Here is a 21,033-nt window from a genome sequence, read left to right on the forward strand (position 1 = left end):
ATCTATCTATCTATCTATCTATCTATCTATCTATCTATCTATCTATCATTTCCTAGCTCTATCTACTGGAAGGCACAATAACAATTCCCCAAGAGCACGAATATACCAACTATTTAGCTCCGGGCTTTATTTTTTTTAATGTATGTATGCATGTACGTATTTAGTTACTTTTAAAGAATTTATTTTTTTGGATGCCTGGGTGGCTCAGTTGGTTGAGCGGCTGCCTTCGGCTCAGGTCATGATCCCAGGGTCCTGGAATCGAGTCCCGAATTGGGCTCCTTGCTCAGCAGGGAGCCTGTTTCTCCCTCTGCCTCTGCCTGCCACTTCCCCTGCTTGTGCTCTCTCTCTCGCTCTCTCTGTCAAATAAATAAATAAAATTAAAAAAAATTTATTTTTTTAAAGTAATCTCGACACCAAATGTGGGGCTTAGACTCAACAACCCCAAGATCAAGAGTCACATGCTCTATCGATTAAGCCAGCCAAGTGCCCCTGGATCTGGGCTTTTAAATAACATTCTTCACAAACACAAAAAACAAACAAGCTAGTAAACAAACCAGGGATAGAGAATTGCCCACCTAGGCTGGGGCAGGGAAAGTAAAAGATGAGCTTAAAACATTTGATTGGGCCAGAAAGCAAAGGTCTTCCACTTCTGACAAACATGGAACAGCACAGACAGTATTTCCCTCCTGCCTGAAACAAAGTTCTGGACAAGGAATATGAAGCAATAATCTTCAAGATACTGGATATTAGGCAACAAAGAACAGTGATCCCTAAGAAATGAGACTACAATGAAGGAAGCCCTAGGACTACCATACCTTACTGCCTGGAGGGAGTTTCCAGGATTTGGCACAGGGAAGGGAACACAGGTAGAGCCTGGCAGATTCCTTGAGTTGAAGAAATGGAACTGACAGTCCAGGAAGAACAAGGCAGCTAGAATTTTCAGAACAGAGTACTAAAAAGGAGAGAACTCTGGAGATATGCAGAGGGTCCCACTCAAGTATTCACCTACCGATCAGTCAATACACAAGAGGAAACTAATGAAAGATGGGGAAAGAACCATCTGAAAGAATTAAAGGAGTACCTGATGACATTTACACAGGGTCAGGAACAGTGCTTATTTCCACCAGCCAGGTTTGAAAACTTCATAATTTTAGGGATATGGGATAGAGAACTCAGGTGGGCCATGACTCATTAGTGGAGAATAATTAGCCCTAGACTAAATGCTGCTCTGGCCAGGCCCAACAAAGCTTAAAATCAGAGGTGCCTCGGTGGCTCAGTCAGTTAAGCATCTGCCTTCGGCTCAGGTCATGATCCCAGGGTCCTGGGATCGAGCCCTGCATCGGGCTCCCTGCTCAGCGGAGAGAGGCTTCCTCCTCTCCCTCTGCTGCTGCCCCTGCTTGTGTGCTCACTCTCTCCCTCTGTCAATAAATAAAATTAAAAAATTAAAAAAAAAAACACCTTAAAATCAAAACCTGAAAGGATCAAACTGTTCCCAAATAATTTAACTGCATTCCAAAACAAAGCTCAAGAATATTTATAGAAATACCAAAAAATCTAATACCAAGCAAGGTAAAATTCATAGCTGGCATCCAATAAAACACTAGCAGGTGAAGAGTAGGCTAATACAACCCATAAGAAGAGAATAATCATACGTGAAACCAACCCAGATATAAATTAGCAGACAAAGACATTAAAATAGTTACTGTAACTGTATTCTGTATGTTCAAAATACTCAGCAGAGACATGGAAGATATAAAAAAGACCGAAATCAAACTTCAAGAGATGAAAACTATAATGTATAAAATGAAAAATATACTTAATGGAAATAGTGGCAGATTAGATATAAGGATGATAGCAGATTTCCTGTTAAAACAAGGCAACACTTCAATGCACTGAAAGAAAAAACCTGTCAACCTTTAATTCTATGCACAACAAAAATATCTTTCAAAAATAAAGGCAAAATAAAGACTTTTCTGAGAATTTAAGAGCTTAAAGAATTTATCATGAGCAGGCTTGCACTATAAGACATGATAGAGGAATTCATTAGGCAAAAGAAAATTATACCAGATGGAAACAGAGATATTCACAAACAGATGAACACTGGAAATGGCAACTATGTGAGTAGTTATATAAGACTTTTTTCTGTATTATTTAAATATCTTTAAAAAATAACTGATGGCATAAACAAAAAGTAGTAACAATGTGTGGGGAAATTATAACATATATGCAAAGCAAAATAGATGACAATAATAGCACAAAAGCCTGGAAGGGAGAAGCAGAACTATACTATTTTAAGATTCTTATACTATACTTGAAGGTAAACTATGATAAATTAAAGATGTATATATAAACCTAAAGCAACCACTTAAAAAAGTAGCTAATTAGGGGCGCCTGGGTGGCTCAGTCGTTAAGCGTCTGCCTTTGGCTCACGTCATGATCCCAGGGCCCTGGGATCGAGCCCCGCATCGGGCTCCCTGCTCCGCGGGAAGCCTGCTTCTCCCTCTCCCACTCCCGCTGCTTGTGTTCCCTCTTTCGCTGTGTCTCTCTCTGTCAAATAAATAAATAAAATTAAAAAAAAAAAAAAGTAGCTAATTAGCCAGCAAAGGAGATAAAATGGAATATATACTGAATAATAAATATCCAGTCCAAAAGAAGGAGAAAAAGAGGAAAAGAATAAACAGAAAAAAATAGATTTATACTTAACCATATAAATAATCACATTAAGTGTAAATAGTCTAAACTTTCCAAATAAAAGTCAGAGATTATCAAGCTGCACAAAAAAGCAAGACTGCCATTATATGCTGTTATGTACATAAACCTACCCTAAACATAAAGACAACAAATACGTTAAAAGTAAAGGATGAAAAAATATATACCATGGTAACAATCAAAAGAAATCTGAAGGGCTTATATTAATATCAAACAAAGTAAATTCTGAAGCAAAGATACACTGCCAGTGATAAAGAAGGTCATTTCATAATGATAAGAGGGTCAATTCATGAAAAGAACAAAATAATCCTAAATACACATCTAATATGTTTTCAAAATACATGAAGCAAAATCTGATATAGCTACAAGGGGAAATAGACATCCATAATTATAACAGGAGATGTCAATACTCTTCTCTAGGTAATTCATAGAACAAGTACACAGAAATTCGTAAGTACTTTGTACAACACTATCAATCAACTTGACCTAGTTGACATTTATAGAACATTCCACCCAAGGACAGCAGAATACACATTTCCCCCTGCCACTGGAAAACAAATTAGTAACCTAGACAGAACATACTCTGGGCCTTAAAACAAGTATCAGTAAGTTTAGAAGGATTAGAGTCATATAAAGTATATTCCGACTACAATGGAATTAACTTTGAAACCAGTAACAGAAACACCTCTGGAAAATTCCTCAATATTTGAAAGCTAAATAACACCTTTCTAAATGACCCATGGGTCAAAGAAGAATCAAAGGGGAAAGTAGAAAGTATTTTCTTTTTTTTTTAAAGATTTTTTATTTATTTATCTGAGAGAGAGAATGGGAGACAGAGAGCATGAGAGGGGTAGGATCAGAGGGAGAAGCAGACTCCCCGCTGAGCAGGGAGTCCGATGCGGGACTCGATCCCGGGACTCCAGGATCATGACCTGAGCCGAAGGCAGTTGCTTAACCAACTGAGCCACCCAGGCGCCCCAAGAAAGTATTTTCAACTGAATGAAAATACAAACACAACAAGCCAGAATTTGTGGGATACTGTTGATTTAGTATTTAATGGGAAATTTATAGCATTAAGCCCCTTATTAGGTAAGAAGAAAGGTCTTTAAGTCAATGACCTCAACTTCTACCTTAAAGTAGACAAAGACAAACAAATTAAACCTAAAGTAAGCAGAAGAAGAGAATAAAGAGCAGGGTAGAAATCAATAAAACAAAAACCAGAAAAACAACAGAAAACAAATCAATAAAGCCAAAAACTGGTTCTTTAAGATGAGCAATAAAATGGATAAACTTTCTAGCCAGGCAGAACAGGAAAAAAAGAGAATACAACTTACCAATATCAAGAATGAGAATGTTGACATTGCTACGGATTCCATAGATAACTAAGAGTAATAATTCACTTTAGATAAAACCATTTCTTGAATTGTGACAAGTATTTTTGAACTATCTTTTCATTTAATCTTTGCCGCAAATAATGAGATATTAGCATAATACAGAGGAAGAAATTTATTTCAGAGAGGTTAAGTAATTTGCTCAAAGTCACACGTAAAGGAAGTAACAAGGACAAAATTTGAAATCCAATCTGGACCCAAAGCTCACACCTGAAGCTACTGTGCTATCAAAAGTAGCTATTAGGGGGACGCCTGGGTGGCTCAGTCGTTAAGCGGCTGCCTTCGGCCCAGGTCATGATCCCAGGGTCCTGGGATCGAGTCCCACATCAGGCTCCTTGCTCAGCAGGGAACCTGCTTCTCCCTCTCTCTCCGTCTGCTTGTGCTCTGTCAAATAAATAAAATCTTTAAAAAAAAAAAAAAAAAAAAAAGTAGCTATTAGGAAATGGTAAAAAAAAAAATGTGGAAAGTAAGGAATTTGGATTTCATTTTGTATGCAATGGGGAATTACTGAAGGTTTTTAAATATAAGACTAAAATTGTGAGAGTTATATTTGAACCAAATTAATCTTATTTGAGGTAATATGACAAGATGGAGAGAGGGGAGACTGGAAGTATGGAGCCTATTGCCTAGTTCAGAGAAAAGGTTCTGAGTTATAAGTTAGGCCGTGGCAAGAGCAAAGAAGATGGGCTGTTAGAAGGCAGCATACAGCCGAATCAAGTCTGGACAACTATCTGGATGTTCTGGAGAAGTAATGAGGTAAAAGTAAGAAGTACCTGGGATGTTTGAGCTTGCAGAGCATGCATAATGGTAATACCATAACAGCAAAGGGAAGAAAATTGTGTATGTGGGAGAAGATGAGTGATGGCAGAAAGACATCCAAGGTAAGAAGTGTATTAGATAGTTAAAAAGTAATAGTGGAGGGGCGCCTGGGTGGCTCAGTCGTTAAGCGTCTGCCTTCGGCTCAGGTCATGATCCCAGGATCCTGGGATCGAGCCCCGCATCGGGCTCCCTGCTCCGCGGGAAGCCTGCTTCTCCCTCTCCCACTCCCCCTGCTTGTGTTCCCTCTCTCGCTGTGTCTCTCTCTGTCAAATAAATAAATAAAATCTTTAAAAAAAAAAAAAAAGTAATAGTGGAGCTTATAAGAGAATTCAAAATTTGCTAGAGAATGAAGACATGAGATAGATGAAATGTAACAGGAGAAAATGTAGATTAAAAAAAAAAGGAAGATTAAGGACAGATTTTTGGAGAGTGAACATAGGTGCCAGGAAGAAAAGCCGGAAAAACAGTAAATTGAGACAACAGTGTAGTAGTTAAGAGCACGGCCTGTGAAGCAGGCTGCTTGGAGTTTAGTAACAGCTCTAGTAGATTACTTGCCATTTGACTTTGTAGAAATTACTTAACTTTCTTAGCTTCATTTATAAAATGGAGATAACTAATAATAGCTCAAAGCTGAGTTAGTATCTTGTCCATATGACATGTACTAACATATTAATCCTCAAAACAACCCCAGTACATCCATTATACAGATGAGGAATCAGGCCCAGAGAAGTCAAGTAACCTGCCCACGGTGACATACCTAGAGAGTGGAGAAGTGAATAATAATAGGATAATCATAATGATAATAGCTATTTTATATAGTTTTTTTTTGGATTAAATGAGTAATGTCATATAAATGCATTTAGAACAATGCCTGGAACACAGTAAGTACTCAATAAATATTACTTCCTATTATTATAATAGTTGTTACTAGCATGAGGTAAACAAGGGAAACCTAATACTGTGGATGGCATAAAGTTTTTTATGAAAAGAAGAAAGCAACAATGTCAAATACTATAGGCAGGTCAAAGAAGAAAACCGAAAGGAAGTCATGGGATCTGGGAACAAGAAAGGATCTTGTTGAAGGGGCGCCTGCCTGGCTCAGTTGGTTAAGCGTCTAACTCTTGGTTTTGGTTCAGGTCAAGGTATCAGGGGTTTGAGATTGAGCCCTGCCTCGAGCTCAGTGTGGAGTCTGCTTGTCCCTCCCTCCACAGCCCCCCCGCCCCTCCTCTACCTAAATAAAATCTTTTAAAAGAAAAAAGAAAGGATCTTGTTGAGTGGCTTCACCAGAGTGGTGAGGGCAAAACAAAAGCCAGACCATGGGTGGTAATGACTAAGGTGGTCAGAAAGCAAAAGGAATGAGGCTACTCCTATAGGAAGTGTGCTGAGAAGAAAACAGAACGAAAGGACACGGCTAGATGTAGGAACAGTATGAACGGACTTTATTTTAGGATGTGCTGACAAATTTCTTTCTAGCTTAAGAAGGAAGAATCAAGTGGAATACCAAGAAAGGATAATTAGTAGAGCAAAGTGGAGGAACAGGTGGGAGGGATGGGATCACGGGTAAAGTAGAAGAGTGATCCCTGCAGTGCAAGATGTTCTTACTTCTCATGGACAAAAGAAAGAAAATAAATGCAAACAACGATAAATACTGTGGAGCAATAAAGGATAGAAGAATGTTCACATCACACACAATCAGATGCAATTTCTAGATGAGGTACAAGAACTATGGCAGGGTTGGGTTTTCTGTGACTACATTCAAGCAAATAAAAACAAATTTTGAAAAAAAAAAGAAAACACAATATTCATGGTGATAGATGGAAGCCCTTCATGTTCATACAATAAAGGAGATAAAATTTATGCTGTTTATGCATAATTATTCTGAGCAATAAGCTGTACATATACAGGCATACCTTGTTTTATTGTGCTTTGCTTTACTGCACTTCGCAGACACTGCGTCTTTTTACAAACGGAAGGTTTGTGGTAACCCAGCACCAAGCAAGTCTATTATAGGCACCATTTTTCCAACAGCATTTGCTTACTTTGTGTCTGCGTAACATCTTGGTATTTCTCACAATATTTCAAACTTCATTATTGTATTTGTTATGGTGATCTGTGGTCAGTGATTATGACTTGCTGAATGCTCAGATGCTTTTTAGCAATAAGATACTTTTTTTGTGTGTGTTAAAGATTTTATTTATTTATTTGAGAGAGAGAGAGAATGAGAGAGAGCACATGAGAGGGGGGAGGGTCAGAGGGAGAAGCAGACTCCCTGCTGAGCAGGGAGCCGGATGCGGGACTCGATCCAGGGACTCCAGGATTATGACCTGAGCCGAAGGCAGTCACTTAACCAACTGAGCCACCCAGGTGCCCAACAATAAGATACTTTTTAATTAAGGTATGTACATTGGTTTTTTTAGACACAATGCTATTGCATATTAAATAGACTATAGTATGATGTAAATGTAATTTTGACATGCACTGGGAAACCAAATAATTTATTTGACTTGCTTTATTGTGATTTTTGCTTTATTGAAGTGGTCTGGAACTGAACCCACACTATCTCCAAGGCATGCCTATATTTAGGTTTAATCTAGAATTTGGGAAATTAGGATAGCTTTTGACTATATTTATATGATCTTATAAAGACACATAATTCTGACACTATCTCTAACAAAGGAGGTGACAAATGGGTTTGAAATATAGTTAAAAGACCAACCCTGATATTTTAATAATAAAGCATTTCTGAAAACTATTTATTGATAGATCTGATTTTTAATTTATTTTTAAAGTATTCTAAATTTAAAAAAATTAACATATAGTATTATATTAGTTTCAGTTATACAATATAATGATCCAGGAATTCTATACATTACTCAGTGCTTATTAAGGTAAGTGTATTTCTAATCCTTTTCATCTATTTCACTCATCCTTCCCCCCCCATCTCCCCTCTGGCAACCACATATGTCTTTAAATCAATTAACTCAAAAGGCCCGGCCTGAGTACTTTTAGTTTTTATATTTATTCTGTTTTGGCCATACCCCAAAATAGCCACTGTATTTAAAAAGTTAGACTATTCCACATGTATAAATCATGCAATATTAAGTCTTCAAATAACAACCGAAAATAATTAAAGGAAGGTGAAAATTATATCATTGAACTTGTCATGTTAAATAAGAGTAAAGCTTTCAAATTTCATTGGGATACCTGGAGCATACAGAAATGAATTTTAAGGAGCTGTTATTTACCTAATATCTAATAAACTGACTAAACACTAGTTCTGGAAATTACATGCCCCCTGATGACTTACCTCTCAAGATGAACGTAATGTCGGGAAAGAATGTTTTTAACCAAAAACACAGTCTTGGCATTAGCCTCCGGACCCATCAATTTGGAAAAATATAATTTCGCACGAAGAAAATACCCAACGGGCCACAGCCACTCCTAAAAAAAGATGATTTAAAGGTAAAGAAAAAAAAAGAGATTTGAATATCTATAAAGTTATTTGAAAAATAACTTCAACTGAAAACTCTGAAAAGAGAAATGAAGTTCTTACAGGTCCTTGGTGATAATTGAAACCTTTAGCAAGATTGTAGTTGTCATTGTCTAAGGCATTGTCATAAATTCCACAGTAAACCATATCACTGCAAAATGATTAAAATTTAGGTTAGAAAAAGATCAGATATTACATAAGAAGCATTAGATTTTTCAATAGCAAAAGTAAGAGAAATAATCAAATTAGCATATACTGGGTTCAGGATACTTTGTTTTTTTTTTTTTTTACAACCCATCTTAAAAATTAATTAGCTAATTAACTCATTTATAAGTAAGCTCTACGCCCAATGTGGGGCTTGAACTCATGACCCTGACAGCAAGAGTCACATGCTCTACTGACTGTGCCAGCCAGGCACCTCCAGAATACTTTCAACAATGTGTTAGGGAATGATTAACAAATAGTTACTGGCTAATAAAAAAAATGTCAAGTATTCAGGTATCTTGCCTTCAAGGAGTTAGTCTGACACTAAATATTGGTTAAAGTCAACTATTTCACTAAGCTTCTAATACACTGATGATGACTAAAATATACACAAAATAATTTGAATTAGTAAACATTAAAGATATAGTTTTATTAATTATTACATATTAGAAAGGTTGTTTTTTAAACTTCTCCATGAAGTTATTTTAAAATTAAGTAAAATTGGTATTTATCAGATTCCAAATAGACATAGAAAATTTATACACACTTATAAACTAAACAAACTATTACAAACTTATTGTAATGGATAATACAAGACAGTTATCTATACTCCGTTTAATTAAATTATTACTTTTCTTTTTTTTCTTTTAGTGAGAGACAGAATTTGCTACATGAGTAAGCTTTAACTGTGGGTTTTAGTTTTGACCAGTGGTTCCTAACACCTCTGAAAATGTGGAGAACACCTCAGAATGCGGATAAGTATACACACAAAAAGTCTGCATCTCAAGATTGAAATGAGTACACAGTAAATTGGGAAAATTCTATAAAGGTGAGGATACTATATAGAAAAGGGGTTCTGTCATACATTGATATAGAAAGCAAATTAATGTTGGGCTAGGGCATCAAGCTTTAAACGAAAACAGCAGAAGACAAACAGGAAGGTCATTAGAAACTCAAGAAAAAACAAAAGTTGGAAAAGAAAAGAAATATAAAATGGCATAAACACATAATCATAAAATAAAAACAAAGTCAGTTATTGGTTTAAATAAAAACAGTCGGGTAATAATATAGAAAGGATGGAAATGGTTAGTGGTAAGGTGAGGAGAGAGTTATATCTTCATCTGTCATCACAAGAAGTAACCAAATAATGTCTAATATTAAAAAAAAAAACTCAAGAAACAGCTGCACACACACAGTATTTAGAAATACGGAGGGAACTACTAGGAGTTAACAACTTGAAAAAGACTGTCTCTGAGGAGACAATATGTCTATACTTCCAATGTCCATCATAATCATGTATTTTACAATCAGAAAAAAATAGGCATTAGGAAATATTCATAACATATTAGTTTTATAAGCTTAAAACTCTTATTGATTATTAAATATAGGACGAGCATTATGAACACTGATATTTAATGAAGATATAGCTGGTATTTTTAAAAACTCAGTTTGAACGCAATTTTAGAGAGTTTACTGACAAGTAAAAAAATTATGGCTGATGCAATATAATATCAACAACATTCTTAACACTTATACTTCAACTTACTCTGGGTCAAAAGTTTTCATGCCAAGATTAAATATAATTAAATATAATTATACATTAAATACCATATGAACAACATTCTTAATACTTAATATTCTAACTTACTCTGGATCCAAAGTTTTCATGCCAAGGGGCCCAAGCAAATTTTTTTCTGCAATCTCCAGAGCTTTCCATGCTTTTTCTGCAGTAAAGAGCTCAGGGGCCTAATGAATGTCAAAAACGAATATTCAAACTTTTGAAGATCACAAAAGAATTAGTTTTCACCCACAGTGGAACATAAACTAGTCATAAACTTGGAAATGAAACCTGTTTAAAAATACAGCGTGGGTCAGAATTCCTTTCGAGCGCAGATGCCTAACCCGATCTAATGCTAATGGAGATGACTTAGAAGCACTGTTCTTGGCCTTAGAAATTAGGAAAGCTGCTAAGAGGTGACTATTTCCTTGTGTCATTTTAAGAAAGCATACGAGCTCCTGAAGGAAGTTGCCACAGCTACAATGAAGGCAGAGCACACTTAAACCCATCTAATTCATTTTTCAGAAGATTTATAATAGCTTCCTTAAAGTGTATCTGGTAATCATTTTTTGCTTTTGGGGTCACAGCGAAATACAGAATGACTTGCACTCTTTAACAGCATGAGTAAATTTACTTGTGATACGGAGAAGGAGAGAAAGTACTGGTGGCTAAGAACCTGCATTAATTTTAATGGTTAAATGAAATCAAATGCATACTGAACAGAAGATAACTTTACGTACCTTTGGATTTTTTATTCTAATAATTTATAGTGCCATATTTAGTACTCTTTTCGACAAGGTAGAAACAGCTAAGCAGGCACAGAAGGGCACATACCTTCTCTATTTTACTGTCCTTATAGTTTATTTTTAGACTAGAGATAAAATAGAGTCTATAATTCTTGGCTAGAAGCTATTATAAATCTTCTGAAAAATGAATTAGATGGGTTTAAGTGTGCTCTGCCTTCATTGTAGCTGTGGCAACTTCCTTCAGGAGCTCGTATGCTTTCTTATTGCATTACAGCAATACAACGAAGGAAACAGAATATGAGTTGAAGCTACTCACATTAGTTCACCAGTCTAGATCTTTCCAACTAGTGTGTTGAGGTACTGGTCTTAGCCAGGTGTGCTGAAATACCCAGGCCTTCAGCTTTCAAGGCAGTGGGGCGGGCCCGGGGCTAACTGAAGCAGTTGGATCTGGCACAACCAACCTAATACATTTTGCCCAGTGTGCTATACAAATACCATTATTTTCTACGTGTGCTATCATATGAAAAACACTGGGAAGCACTTCATTAGTTGTCATCTATTATTTTCTGTTTTTTTGATACCAAAGTTAAGGGTGGTATGCATAATGCTTTATTAATTTAGAAAGACTATTTCGAACTAGCTAGTAAACAATATACTTTTTGGCAAGTAAATGAATTTGAAAACAAATGGGAATAAAGAACTAAATGTACTCCATCACAACATTTTTGAAATTTGAAAGTAACAATTCACTTACTACAACCATTGCTATGGTAAAATTAGGCCTGAGCTGATAGTCACACCAAGGGCTTGAAGCTCCATAACTATCTTTGTATATGCCACGTTTGTGAACCAGATTAGGATGCTTTTCATTAGAATCTGAAGGGTCTTCTGACACATGAAATAGCTTTTCGAAGTTGTCTTGTATTTTTCTGTTCCACTCATCATATGAGACTGTCACAACCTTTCCTGAAACATGATAAAAGACTTGGCAGTTTTAAGCATTCAAAGAAAGCCATATATTTAGTTACAGCCAAAGAGTAATATTTAGGCAATAAATTATCCACTTCTTGAAAGTGTCAGGGTCTTTTGAAGGACACAAGCCTGAAATTAAAAATTATCTTTCATTGTATTACCAGAAAGGATTAGGATCCAGCAAATGACCCCTGATTTTTCTTTGTATCACTCTCACATGTTTGATAAAGTTACATGTATTGTGCACTTGAAATGAGGCTAGTCTGAATTGAGAAGTGCCAGAAGTGTAAAATATGTACTGGATTTCAAAGAAAATACTCCTCCCACAAAAGAATGTAAAATAGCTCATGAATAATTTCATGCTGATTACATGAAGAAATAACATTTAGCATATATTGAGTTAATAAAATATATTATCATAACTAATTTCACCTATTTCTTTTTACTTTTTTTAATGTGAGTACTAAAAAATTTAAAATTATATATGTGGCTGAAAAAAATTATATATGTGGCTCAAATTATATTTCTATCGGACAGCAGAGTTCTCGTAAAAGATGTAAAGATTTCATAAGTGTTCACAAAAATGTAACATGCTCAGTCACATTAAGGACAAAAAAAAGCACAAGGCAATAACTATGATGCTTTTCATATCTTAGTTCAAAGTTGCTGCAAAAATATGGTTAGTAACCAGGTTTGTTACAATTTTATACTAATGCTTTTTTCTTTCTTAATTGTAAGGGTTTTCTAATATTACTTCATGGAGTCAAATGATTACGTAGATTAAGAGTATAGACAGTATATTCAAAGTTTCTGTTTAAATAAAATGAACAGCTTACCATGTTTTTTTACTGTGACTTCATGATAAGGGAAAATTCTTTTTTTGGATAATTCCAGCAACCAACGGATGGCAGATTTACTCAGGCCCACAATTTCCACAGCAGACCCGTCTCTAAAATTAAAATAAATTTTATTCTGTGAGTTGGAGTCATTTAAGCACTACTTAAAGGGCATTCAATAAACAATTTTGATGAATTATATATTATAAAAGCAGCTATCTATAAAAAAACCCCTCACTTCATTGAAATGTATGCTGCATATATAAGAAACCTCTCCTCTTACTATTTTGCCATTGCTTACCTTCTTAACAGTTAAAAAAAGTTCTATGGAGTGGAATGGTGATTATGGAGTTAGAGGGGATGGCAGCTGGAAAAGGTAGGGGTAAGGAATCAGAGAATACTGAAATAGGGTACCAGAGAAAAGATAGCAAACATGGGATATAGGACTGGAGAAAGCCAGGGAAGATACACATAATAATTTGAAAACCCATTTTTTTTTTTTAAAGATTTTTATTTATTTGACAGAGAGAGAGTGAGAGAGGGAACACAAGCAGGCTTCCCGCAGAGCAGGGAGCCCGATGTGGGGCTGGATCCCAGGACCCTGGGATCACGACCTGAGCCGAAGGCAGATGCTTATCAACTGAGCCATCCAGGTGCCCCTGAGAGCCCATTTTTAAAGAAAACGAAAGGGAAGTACAAAAGGTCTAATAATGTACCAAAATAAACATGTTTTAAAAAGAAATTTGCAAAGCATGTAACAACAGCTGTGATTAAATGATTTTTTTTCACGATGCTGACTGAAGATAAAATTTAGAATAAGAAAATAGTTTCTCACACTTGATACTATTTTTTTTAGTTAATTTTTTATTTTTTTTAAGTAGGCTCTACACCCAGCGTGGAGCCCAACACAGGGCTTGAACTCATGATCCTGAGATCAAGACCTGAGCTGATATCGAGTCAAATTCTTAACCAACTGAGCCACCCAGGCACTCCTAGACTTGTGATGTAGTATTAAGCATTTGAAACCATAAAAAGAAATGATGGGATAAAAGATAAAAAAATTAGGTGGAAAAAAAGGTTAAAAGTATTTCATAAAGAACAGGATAACTGGGTATTTTCTATATTTATAAAAGATGGGCATAATGAAATGTTTACAATGAAAACATTCAGGTTAAGAAAAGATCTTAACGACAGGGATAAAGAATCATAAAATTTTCCTTTGAGGTGCTTGTAGAGAAGCACCCCATGAGAACTTCCAGAAGAGAACAGACAGCTTTACTTGATGACTTAGTAACACGAGAGCTGTATATGTGCATGTTGGGGGAGGAAGGAGGAGGGAAGAAGGGAGATTCTGACTAATTTTTAAGAAAGATTATTTATTTGAGAGAGAGAAAGGGAGGGGAGAGAGAGATCACACACTCGTGTGTGAGCCGGTAGGTGGTGGGGGACAGACAGAATCTCAAGCAGACTCCACACTGAGCGCAGGGTCCAGCATGGGGGCCAAACGCAGGGCTCGATCTCACCACCCACGAGATCATAACCTGAGCCAAAACCAAGAGCTGGACACTTAACCGACTGAACCACCCAGGTACCCCAGATTTTGACGGATTTAATAAGAAGACTTCATGGTTAAGAGAATAAAAGACTCCACAAGTATGTGGTTTTAAAAAGGGTATTATTATATAAGCACTATACAAATAAATACTACCTTGGAGTGGCTGGGATTCCTCTGTTTCTAGCTCTGTCACTTTCTCCCATTTTATCCATCCATGTGCCACAATTTAAGCGATTTCCTCCATAAACAAATCCCGTTTCTTCGTCAACCCCTGCGGTTATATTAAAGCCTAAAAAAGCAAAATAAAACATTTATAAAATCTGAAAGGGATATAATAAACTAGGACAACTACTCTGGAGAGCAATGTGGTAAAAAAGTTGAAGATGTGCATATTCTACCACATAGTAATTTCATTTCTAGATACATACTTTTGAGAACTCCTTACCCATGTGCATATGAAGATATGTACAAGGATATTCAATGCAACACTATTTGTATTAGCAAGAAAATAAACAACTGCTGAGCAGAGGAGTGAATAAACACTGTGGTTTATTCATACAGTGGAAAACTCACTATACCATTTAAAATTAATGAACTGGATTTACAATGCATCATAATGGACAAAACCCCAAAACAAAATGATCGAGCAAACAAGTTGCAAAAGGAAATGCATAATAAGATACGTTTTCTTAAAAGTTTAAAATATAGATAATACTAATATATACAACCATGTATGTCTATATGACTATGTCTAATATAATACTTGATAAAATTCAAAAACATAAAAGTTACATGTATATATTATAGTGTATTCCATAATATACTGACTACATACTATATAATATACTGAATATATACTACATAATATAAATCATATGTAATTTACACATACTCAAACACAAACTCATAAAGTACAAAAACATACATTGGAAAAAAACCGTGATTATAGCGTAGTCATTAATTCTAGAGAGGGAGGGAAGGGAGAGAGATAAAGATGAAGCTTTAGATACATCTGTAATGGTTTATTTCTTTACAAAACAAAAAAGAAAGATCTGAAGAAAATACAACCAAATGTTAAATATCTGTCTAATTTTATTTCTAGGCTTAAAGGTATAATTTATATTATTTTCTCTTACTGAAATGTTTCACAATTAAATCTAAAAACTACAATAATTTAGAGATATCACAAAAAATGTTCTTTTAAATATAAAATCTACTTCTATTTAGTTCTCTAAGTGAAGGATAAAAAAAGTATCAGTGATCTTACCAGTTCAATCATGTATACAATTTGTATGTTACCACTATAAACACTAAATTAACTAAATGAGGTCTAACTACTGTTTAAAATATAATTTAGAATGTGTAAGAAGGAATTTAAGTTTTTTTTTAAGATTTTATTTATTTATTTGAGAGAGAGATACTGAGAGAGAGCATGAGCGGCGGGGAGAGGGAGAAGCAGGCTACCCGCTGAGTAGGGAGCCAGATGCAGGGCTCAATCCCAGGACCCCAGGATCATGACCTGAGCTGAAGGCAGCTGCTTAACTGACTGAGCCACCCAGGTGCCCCAGAATTTTAAGTTCTTGAGTCTACAGCAAAATTTGCCAATGAGTTAGTGAGTTATCTGAAATATCTGAAATAGATCACTTAAAAAGATTATCATTTTACATTAAAAACAATAGTGTTTAAAAAAAAACCAAGAGTCCACAATCGTATTACCCTAACAAAACTATTACATTTATGTATTCCTTTCTAGTCTTTTCACATAATAATAATATTTTCATAAATATTTCATATCCAACTATTTTTCATGTATTAGATTCAACACCCGTAAGTCCTTAATATTTCAGTCTTTAATATTTATATTATATTAATACTATACAAATTATAAAAATTATGATTTGTAGGAATTACAGAATTTTTCATTCAAGTCAATGTAAACATTTCCTGTTAAACATAAGGATTGTTTCATTCTTTTATGTGATTGTAAGCACTGTTATGATCAATATCATGTAATATGACTTTTTTGTGTGTTTTAGATTACTTCACGGACTAGAGTCCCAGGAGTGGAATAAATTCATGAACAAAAACATGAATATTTTATATCTCATAAAACATATTTGGATATCTATCTATCTATCTATCTATCTTCAAGTTGCTTTCCAAGAAGAATGAGTCAATTTACAATGCCATCAGTAGTATCTGAATACCTCTCAAATAAAAAACAGTTATTTGTTACTGTTTGTTATGGACTGAATTGTGTAAACACCCAAATTCATATGCTGAAGTCCTAACCCCAGTACATCAGAATGTGACCTTATTTGGAGATAGTAATTTAAAAAGTTAATTGCATTAAAATAAGGTCATTAGCCTGGGCCCTAATCCAATTCCATTGGTATCCTTATAAGATGAGGAAATTTGGGCACAGAAGGAAGCTGATGTGACGATATAGGGAGAACACCATGTAAACATGAACATGGCCATCTACAAGCCTAGGAGAGGGGCCTAGAAGAGATCTTTCTCTCACAGCCCCAAGGTCGAGTCAAACCTGCCAACACTTTAATTTTGGACTCCTCACCTCCAAAACTGACAGACAATATATTTCTGTCATTTAAGCCACCCAGTGTGTGGTACTTTGTTATGGCAGTCCCAGCAAACGAATACATTGTTTTTCCTAATAATAAATAGTAGACTTACAGCACTATGTGCCATGCACTATTCTAAGTGCTTTAACATACATATTTCATTGAATCCTCATATCAACCTTAGGAGGTAGGTGCTATTATTATCTTTCTTTTACAAAAGTAGATGAGAGAGACAAAGAGAAGTTAAAACTTATCCAAGGGAACACAGCTAGAAAAGGAGTAGAGGGGAATTTTAAGACAGCAGGTCTGCTTCTAGTATTGGTGCTTTCATTTATGCTATGCTGTCTCTTATGGTAATTTAGTAGGGAAAAATGGTGACCCACTTTAATTTTAATTTGTTTGAGTACTGGTAAGACTGAATGCTTCTCTCGTGTTTATTAATGTACTATGTATGCATGTTCTTAGGCAAACTACTTTTACCTCCTGTTCCTATTTCCTGTACTGTGAGCTAGGGATAGAAGGACTAGCCTCCGGAAAATGTTTGCAAAGTAATACACAAAGGCAAGGAGGTTTATAATTTATTTGATATTAAATATATGACAATAATTGCATAATCAATGTTTAGTGGTTTTCCTCTCAGAGATTTAGTGGAGAGCAACAGAAACACACACAAAAAGGTACACAGGTTAAAATAACTATAAAAGGATAGGTTGCTTCAAATGCACAAAAAAAGTATGAAGAAATCCAATTTTGTAGTTCCTGATGAAATGGCAAAGTATCCCAGGCTACTGGCTCTCATCCCAAAATCAAGCCTGGAGAAACTACAGAAGTAAGTGTGAGGTATTGATTTGAAGAATTCATATAATTTTTGGGAGAAACTGATGAAAACAAGTGGAATTTGACAGTCATTCTTGGGCTTTTCATTCTACCTTGGCTTTTAAGGTTGTTGTATTATAAGCTAAGGAGATTGCCTCTTCTCAGCGCTATATGGAGTTACTAATAATCAAGGGAACATGAGCTTATTGAGAAAAAGAAAACAGCTACCAGAGGAGTCTTAAGTACTATAAAAGAGAAAGAAGCTGAACAACATATCCCACATAAAGCAGAATTACTGGAACAGATGGACCAATAATATAAAATAAGCAAAATAAAAATCTTCAAAGACATAATAATATTCTTGAAGACATTATTAATATGAAATAGGAACAAAAAGTCATTAAAAATGACCATGTGGAGATGTTAGGTCTAAAATTTTTAGTAGCTGAAATAAAGAAAACAATAAAGGGACTAAATAGATGGATATGACTGAAGAATGAATTAGATGGAAGATCAGGTTGAAAATCTTCCAGAGGCAGCAGGAATGGATAAGAAAAAAATAGATAAGAGAAAATAGAAGAAAAGAGCTAAAAGCTGTGTGGGTAGAAATAAACAAGAAGGTATCCAAATAATAGTACTCCCAGAAAGCAGAAAAGAGGAGAGGAAATATCTGAAGAAATAAAATGATAAATATTCCAGAATTAAGAGAAGATCTCAGATTGAAAGGGCTCATAGAATGCCAAATGAAACAGATAAGAAAAGTCAGAATAAAATCCTGAATGAAAACAAAGAGATGGTTCTAAAAGCTTCAAGAAAGAAAGAGTAGATCACCACTAATGGAACAAGATATAGGTCAACAGACCTCCAATAGAAATACTGGAAGCAAGAAGGCAATGGAATAATATTTTTTAAAATACTGAAGGAAAAGAACTTGAACTAGAATTTTATGTGCATTATGTCATTTAAATATGAGAACATAATAAAAAAATTTCCAGTCATACAAGGCTTCAGAAGGTCTGAAACATAAATTCCAACTTTAAAAACACTCTTGAAGAGCTTAAATCACAACAATAAAAACAACTATAGCAACTTATAGATCACATGCTTTTTTACTGGGCACTGTTCTGAGAGGTTTCATAAGTAACAAATAAATGAGATTAATTCATTGAATTAACTCAAATAAATAAATCTTGGAGGATGTTGTAAGAGATATGGAAAGAAAAGATGATCAAAGTACACATAAAAGTTTATTGCTGCCTAGAAAAGGCAATAACCAAAGAAAAGAGAAAGAAAAAGTAGAGTCAAAACAATTCATTAAAATAGAGATGGGGCACATGCTAAATTACTTGTTTTGTTAGGAATCAGTCAGGATTTTAATAAGTTAAAGAAACTAACATAGAGATAATAAGTTATATAGATATAGGTCTTAAGAACAAGAACCATAAGGACAAGATGAAGGGATTAAAATGGAATGAATTGTTTCTTTTTTATTTGTAAAAGGCAAGCCTACAAAGTTAATAAAAGTAAATGTGAGACATTATCTTTGTGACATGAGGGTGGGGTAGGATTTCTGAAATAAACTATGGTGAAGGACATCATAGATAAGGTTAATTTGGCTTTTAGTGGGAATATAGACTAGTGTAATCATTATGGAAAGAAATTTGGTAGTATTTAATCAAAGAGCATAAGAGTATAGTACATGCAGCTCTGATACAGTAATACTAAGTGAAATAAGCCAAACACAAAGGACAAATACTGTATGATTTCATGTATATGAGGTACATAGTATAGTTAAATGTATACAGGCAGAAAATAGAATAGTCGTTACAAGGGTTAGGGGAGCAGAGAATGGGAGTTATTGTTTACTGGGTACAGAATTTCAGCGTGGGATGAGGAAAAATTCTGGAGATGGGATAGTAATGATGGTTATGCAACAATGTACTTAAAGCCCCTGCGTACTTAAAACAGTTAAAATGATATATTTTAGGGCGCCTGGGTGGCTCAGTTGGTTAAGCGACTGCCTTTGGCTCAGGTCATGATCCTGGAGTCCCAGGATCGAGTCCCGCATCGGGCTCCCTGCTCAGCAGGGAGTCTGCTTCTCCCTCTGACCCTCCCCCCTCTTGTGCTCTCTCTCTTTCATTCTCTCTCTCAAATAAATAAATAAAATCTTTAAAAAAAAATGATATATTTTATAGTAAAATGGTAAATGTGTGTATTTTGCCTCACACACAAAAAACTTCAATAGTAAAAAAAACAAATAATCCAATTAAAAAATGGGCAAAAGACACAGATATTTCATCAAAAAGAGATACAGATGATGAATAAGCACATGAACAGATGTTCAATACCATTAGTCATTAGGGAAATGCAAATTAAAACCACAATGTGTAGTGTACCCAACCACCAGAAGAGTTTTAAAAAAATGATTAACATCAAATGCTCCTGCGGATGTGGAGGAATTGGATGTCTCCAGTTTACTGGTGGGAATGTAAAATGCTACAACCACTTTGGAAAATAGTTCAGCAGTTTCTTATAAAACAAAATCCATACTTAGCATATCACCAAATCACATTCTTGGGCATTTATCCCAGAGAAATAAAAATTTATGGTCACACAAACACCTGTATATAAATGTTTATATTAGCTTTATTTATTAACCAAAAAATGGAAAAAACCAAAATGTCCTTCAACAGATGAATGTTACATCATGAAAGAGAATACCACTGAGCAATACAATGGAATAAACTATTGATATATGCAACAGTTGGATGGATCTCAAAGGGAATTACGCTTAGTGAAAGAATCAATCTCAAAAGGTTACATACTATATGATTCCCTCTATATATATTCTTAAAATGATAAAACTGTAGAGATGCTGAACAGAGTAGTAGTTGCCGGAAACCAGGGATCGTTGGTGTGACTGTAAAGGGGTAGCACAAGGAAGACCTTTGTGGTGATGGAACAGTTCAGTATCCTGATTGTGGTGGTGGTTACATGAAGCTATACATGGGCAAAATTACACAGAACCACACACACATATGTTCACACACAAATGAGTTAATGTAAAAATAGTTAAAACTGAATATGGTCTATAGTCTAGTTAACAGTATTAAACTAATGTCAGTTTCCGATTTTGATATTGTACTACAGTAAGATATAGATACAATAAGGTAAGATATCCTTATTGGGGAAGCTAGATGAAGGCTTCAGGATACTCTTATGTATCATTTTTGCAACTTTTTTTTTTTTTTTTTTTTTTAAGTAGGCTCCACACTCAGCCCGGAGCCCAAACTCACAACCCTGAGATCAAGACCTGAGCTGAGATCAAGAGTAGGGCACTTAACTGACTGAGCCA

At 35.1% G+C, this 21,033-nt stretch overlaps 1 protein-coding gene across 2 annotated transcripts in view; it reads right to left on the reverse strand.

The window, feature by feature from the left end:
• The window catches only part of AGL (amylo-alpha-1, 6-glucosidase, 4-alpha-glucanotransferase), a 77,457-nt gene that overhangs the window by 3,789 nt on the left and 52,635 nt on the right, over positions 1-21,033 (reverse strand). For both annotated transcript variants that reach the window (XM_032422837.1, XM_032422827.1), the window contains exons 28-33: positions 14,434-14,569; positions 12,726-12,838; positions 11,672-11,883; positions 10,262-10,359; positions 8,473-8,560; positions 8,227-8,360 (exon numbers count right to left, since the gene is read on the reverse strand). In XM_032422837.1, the coding sequence (XP_032278728.1) occupies positions 8,227-8,360; positions 8,473-8,560; positions 10,262-10,359; positions 11,672-11,883; positions 12,726-12,838; positions 14,434-14,569 (781 nt within the window). The remainder of the gene's footprint in view (positions 1-8,226; positions 8,361-8,472; positions 8,561-10,261; positions 10,360-11,671; positions 11,884-12,725; positions 12,839-14,433; positions 14,570-21,033) is intronic.

Source organism: Phoca vitulina, unplaced genomic scaffold, assembly GCF_004348235.1.
Source record: "Phoca vitulina isolate PV1807 unplaced genomic scaffold, GSC_HSeal_1.0 scaffold2, whole genome shotgun sequence".
NCBI classification, from domain to species: Eukaryota; Metazoa; Chordata; class Mammalia; order Carnivora; family Phocidae; genus Phoca; species Phoca vitulina.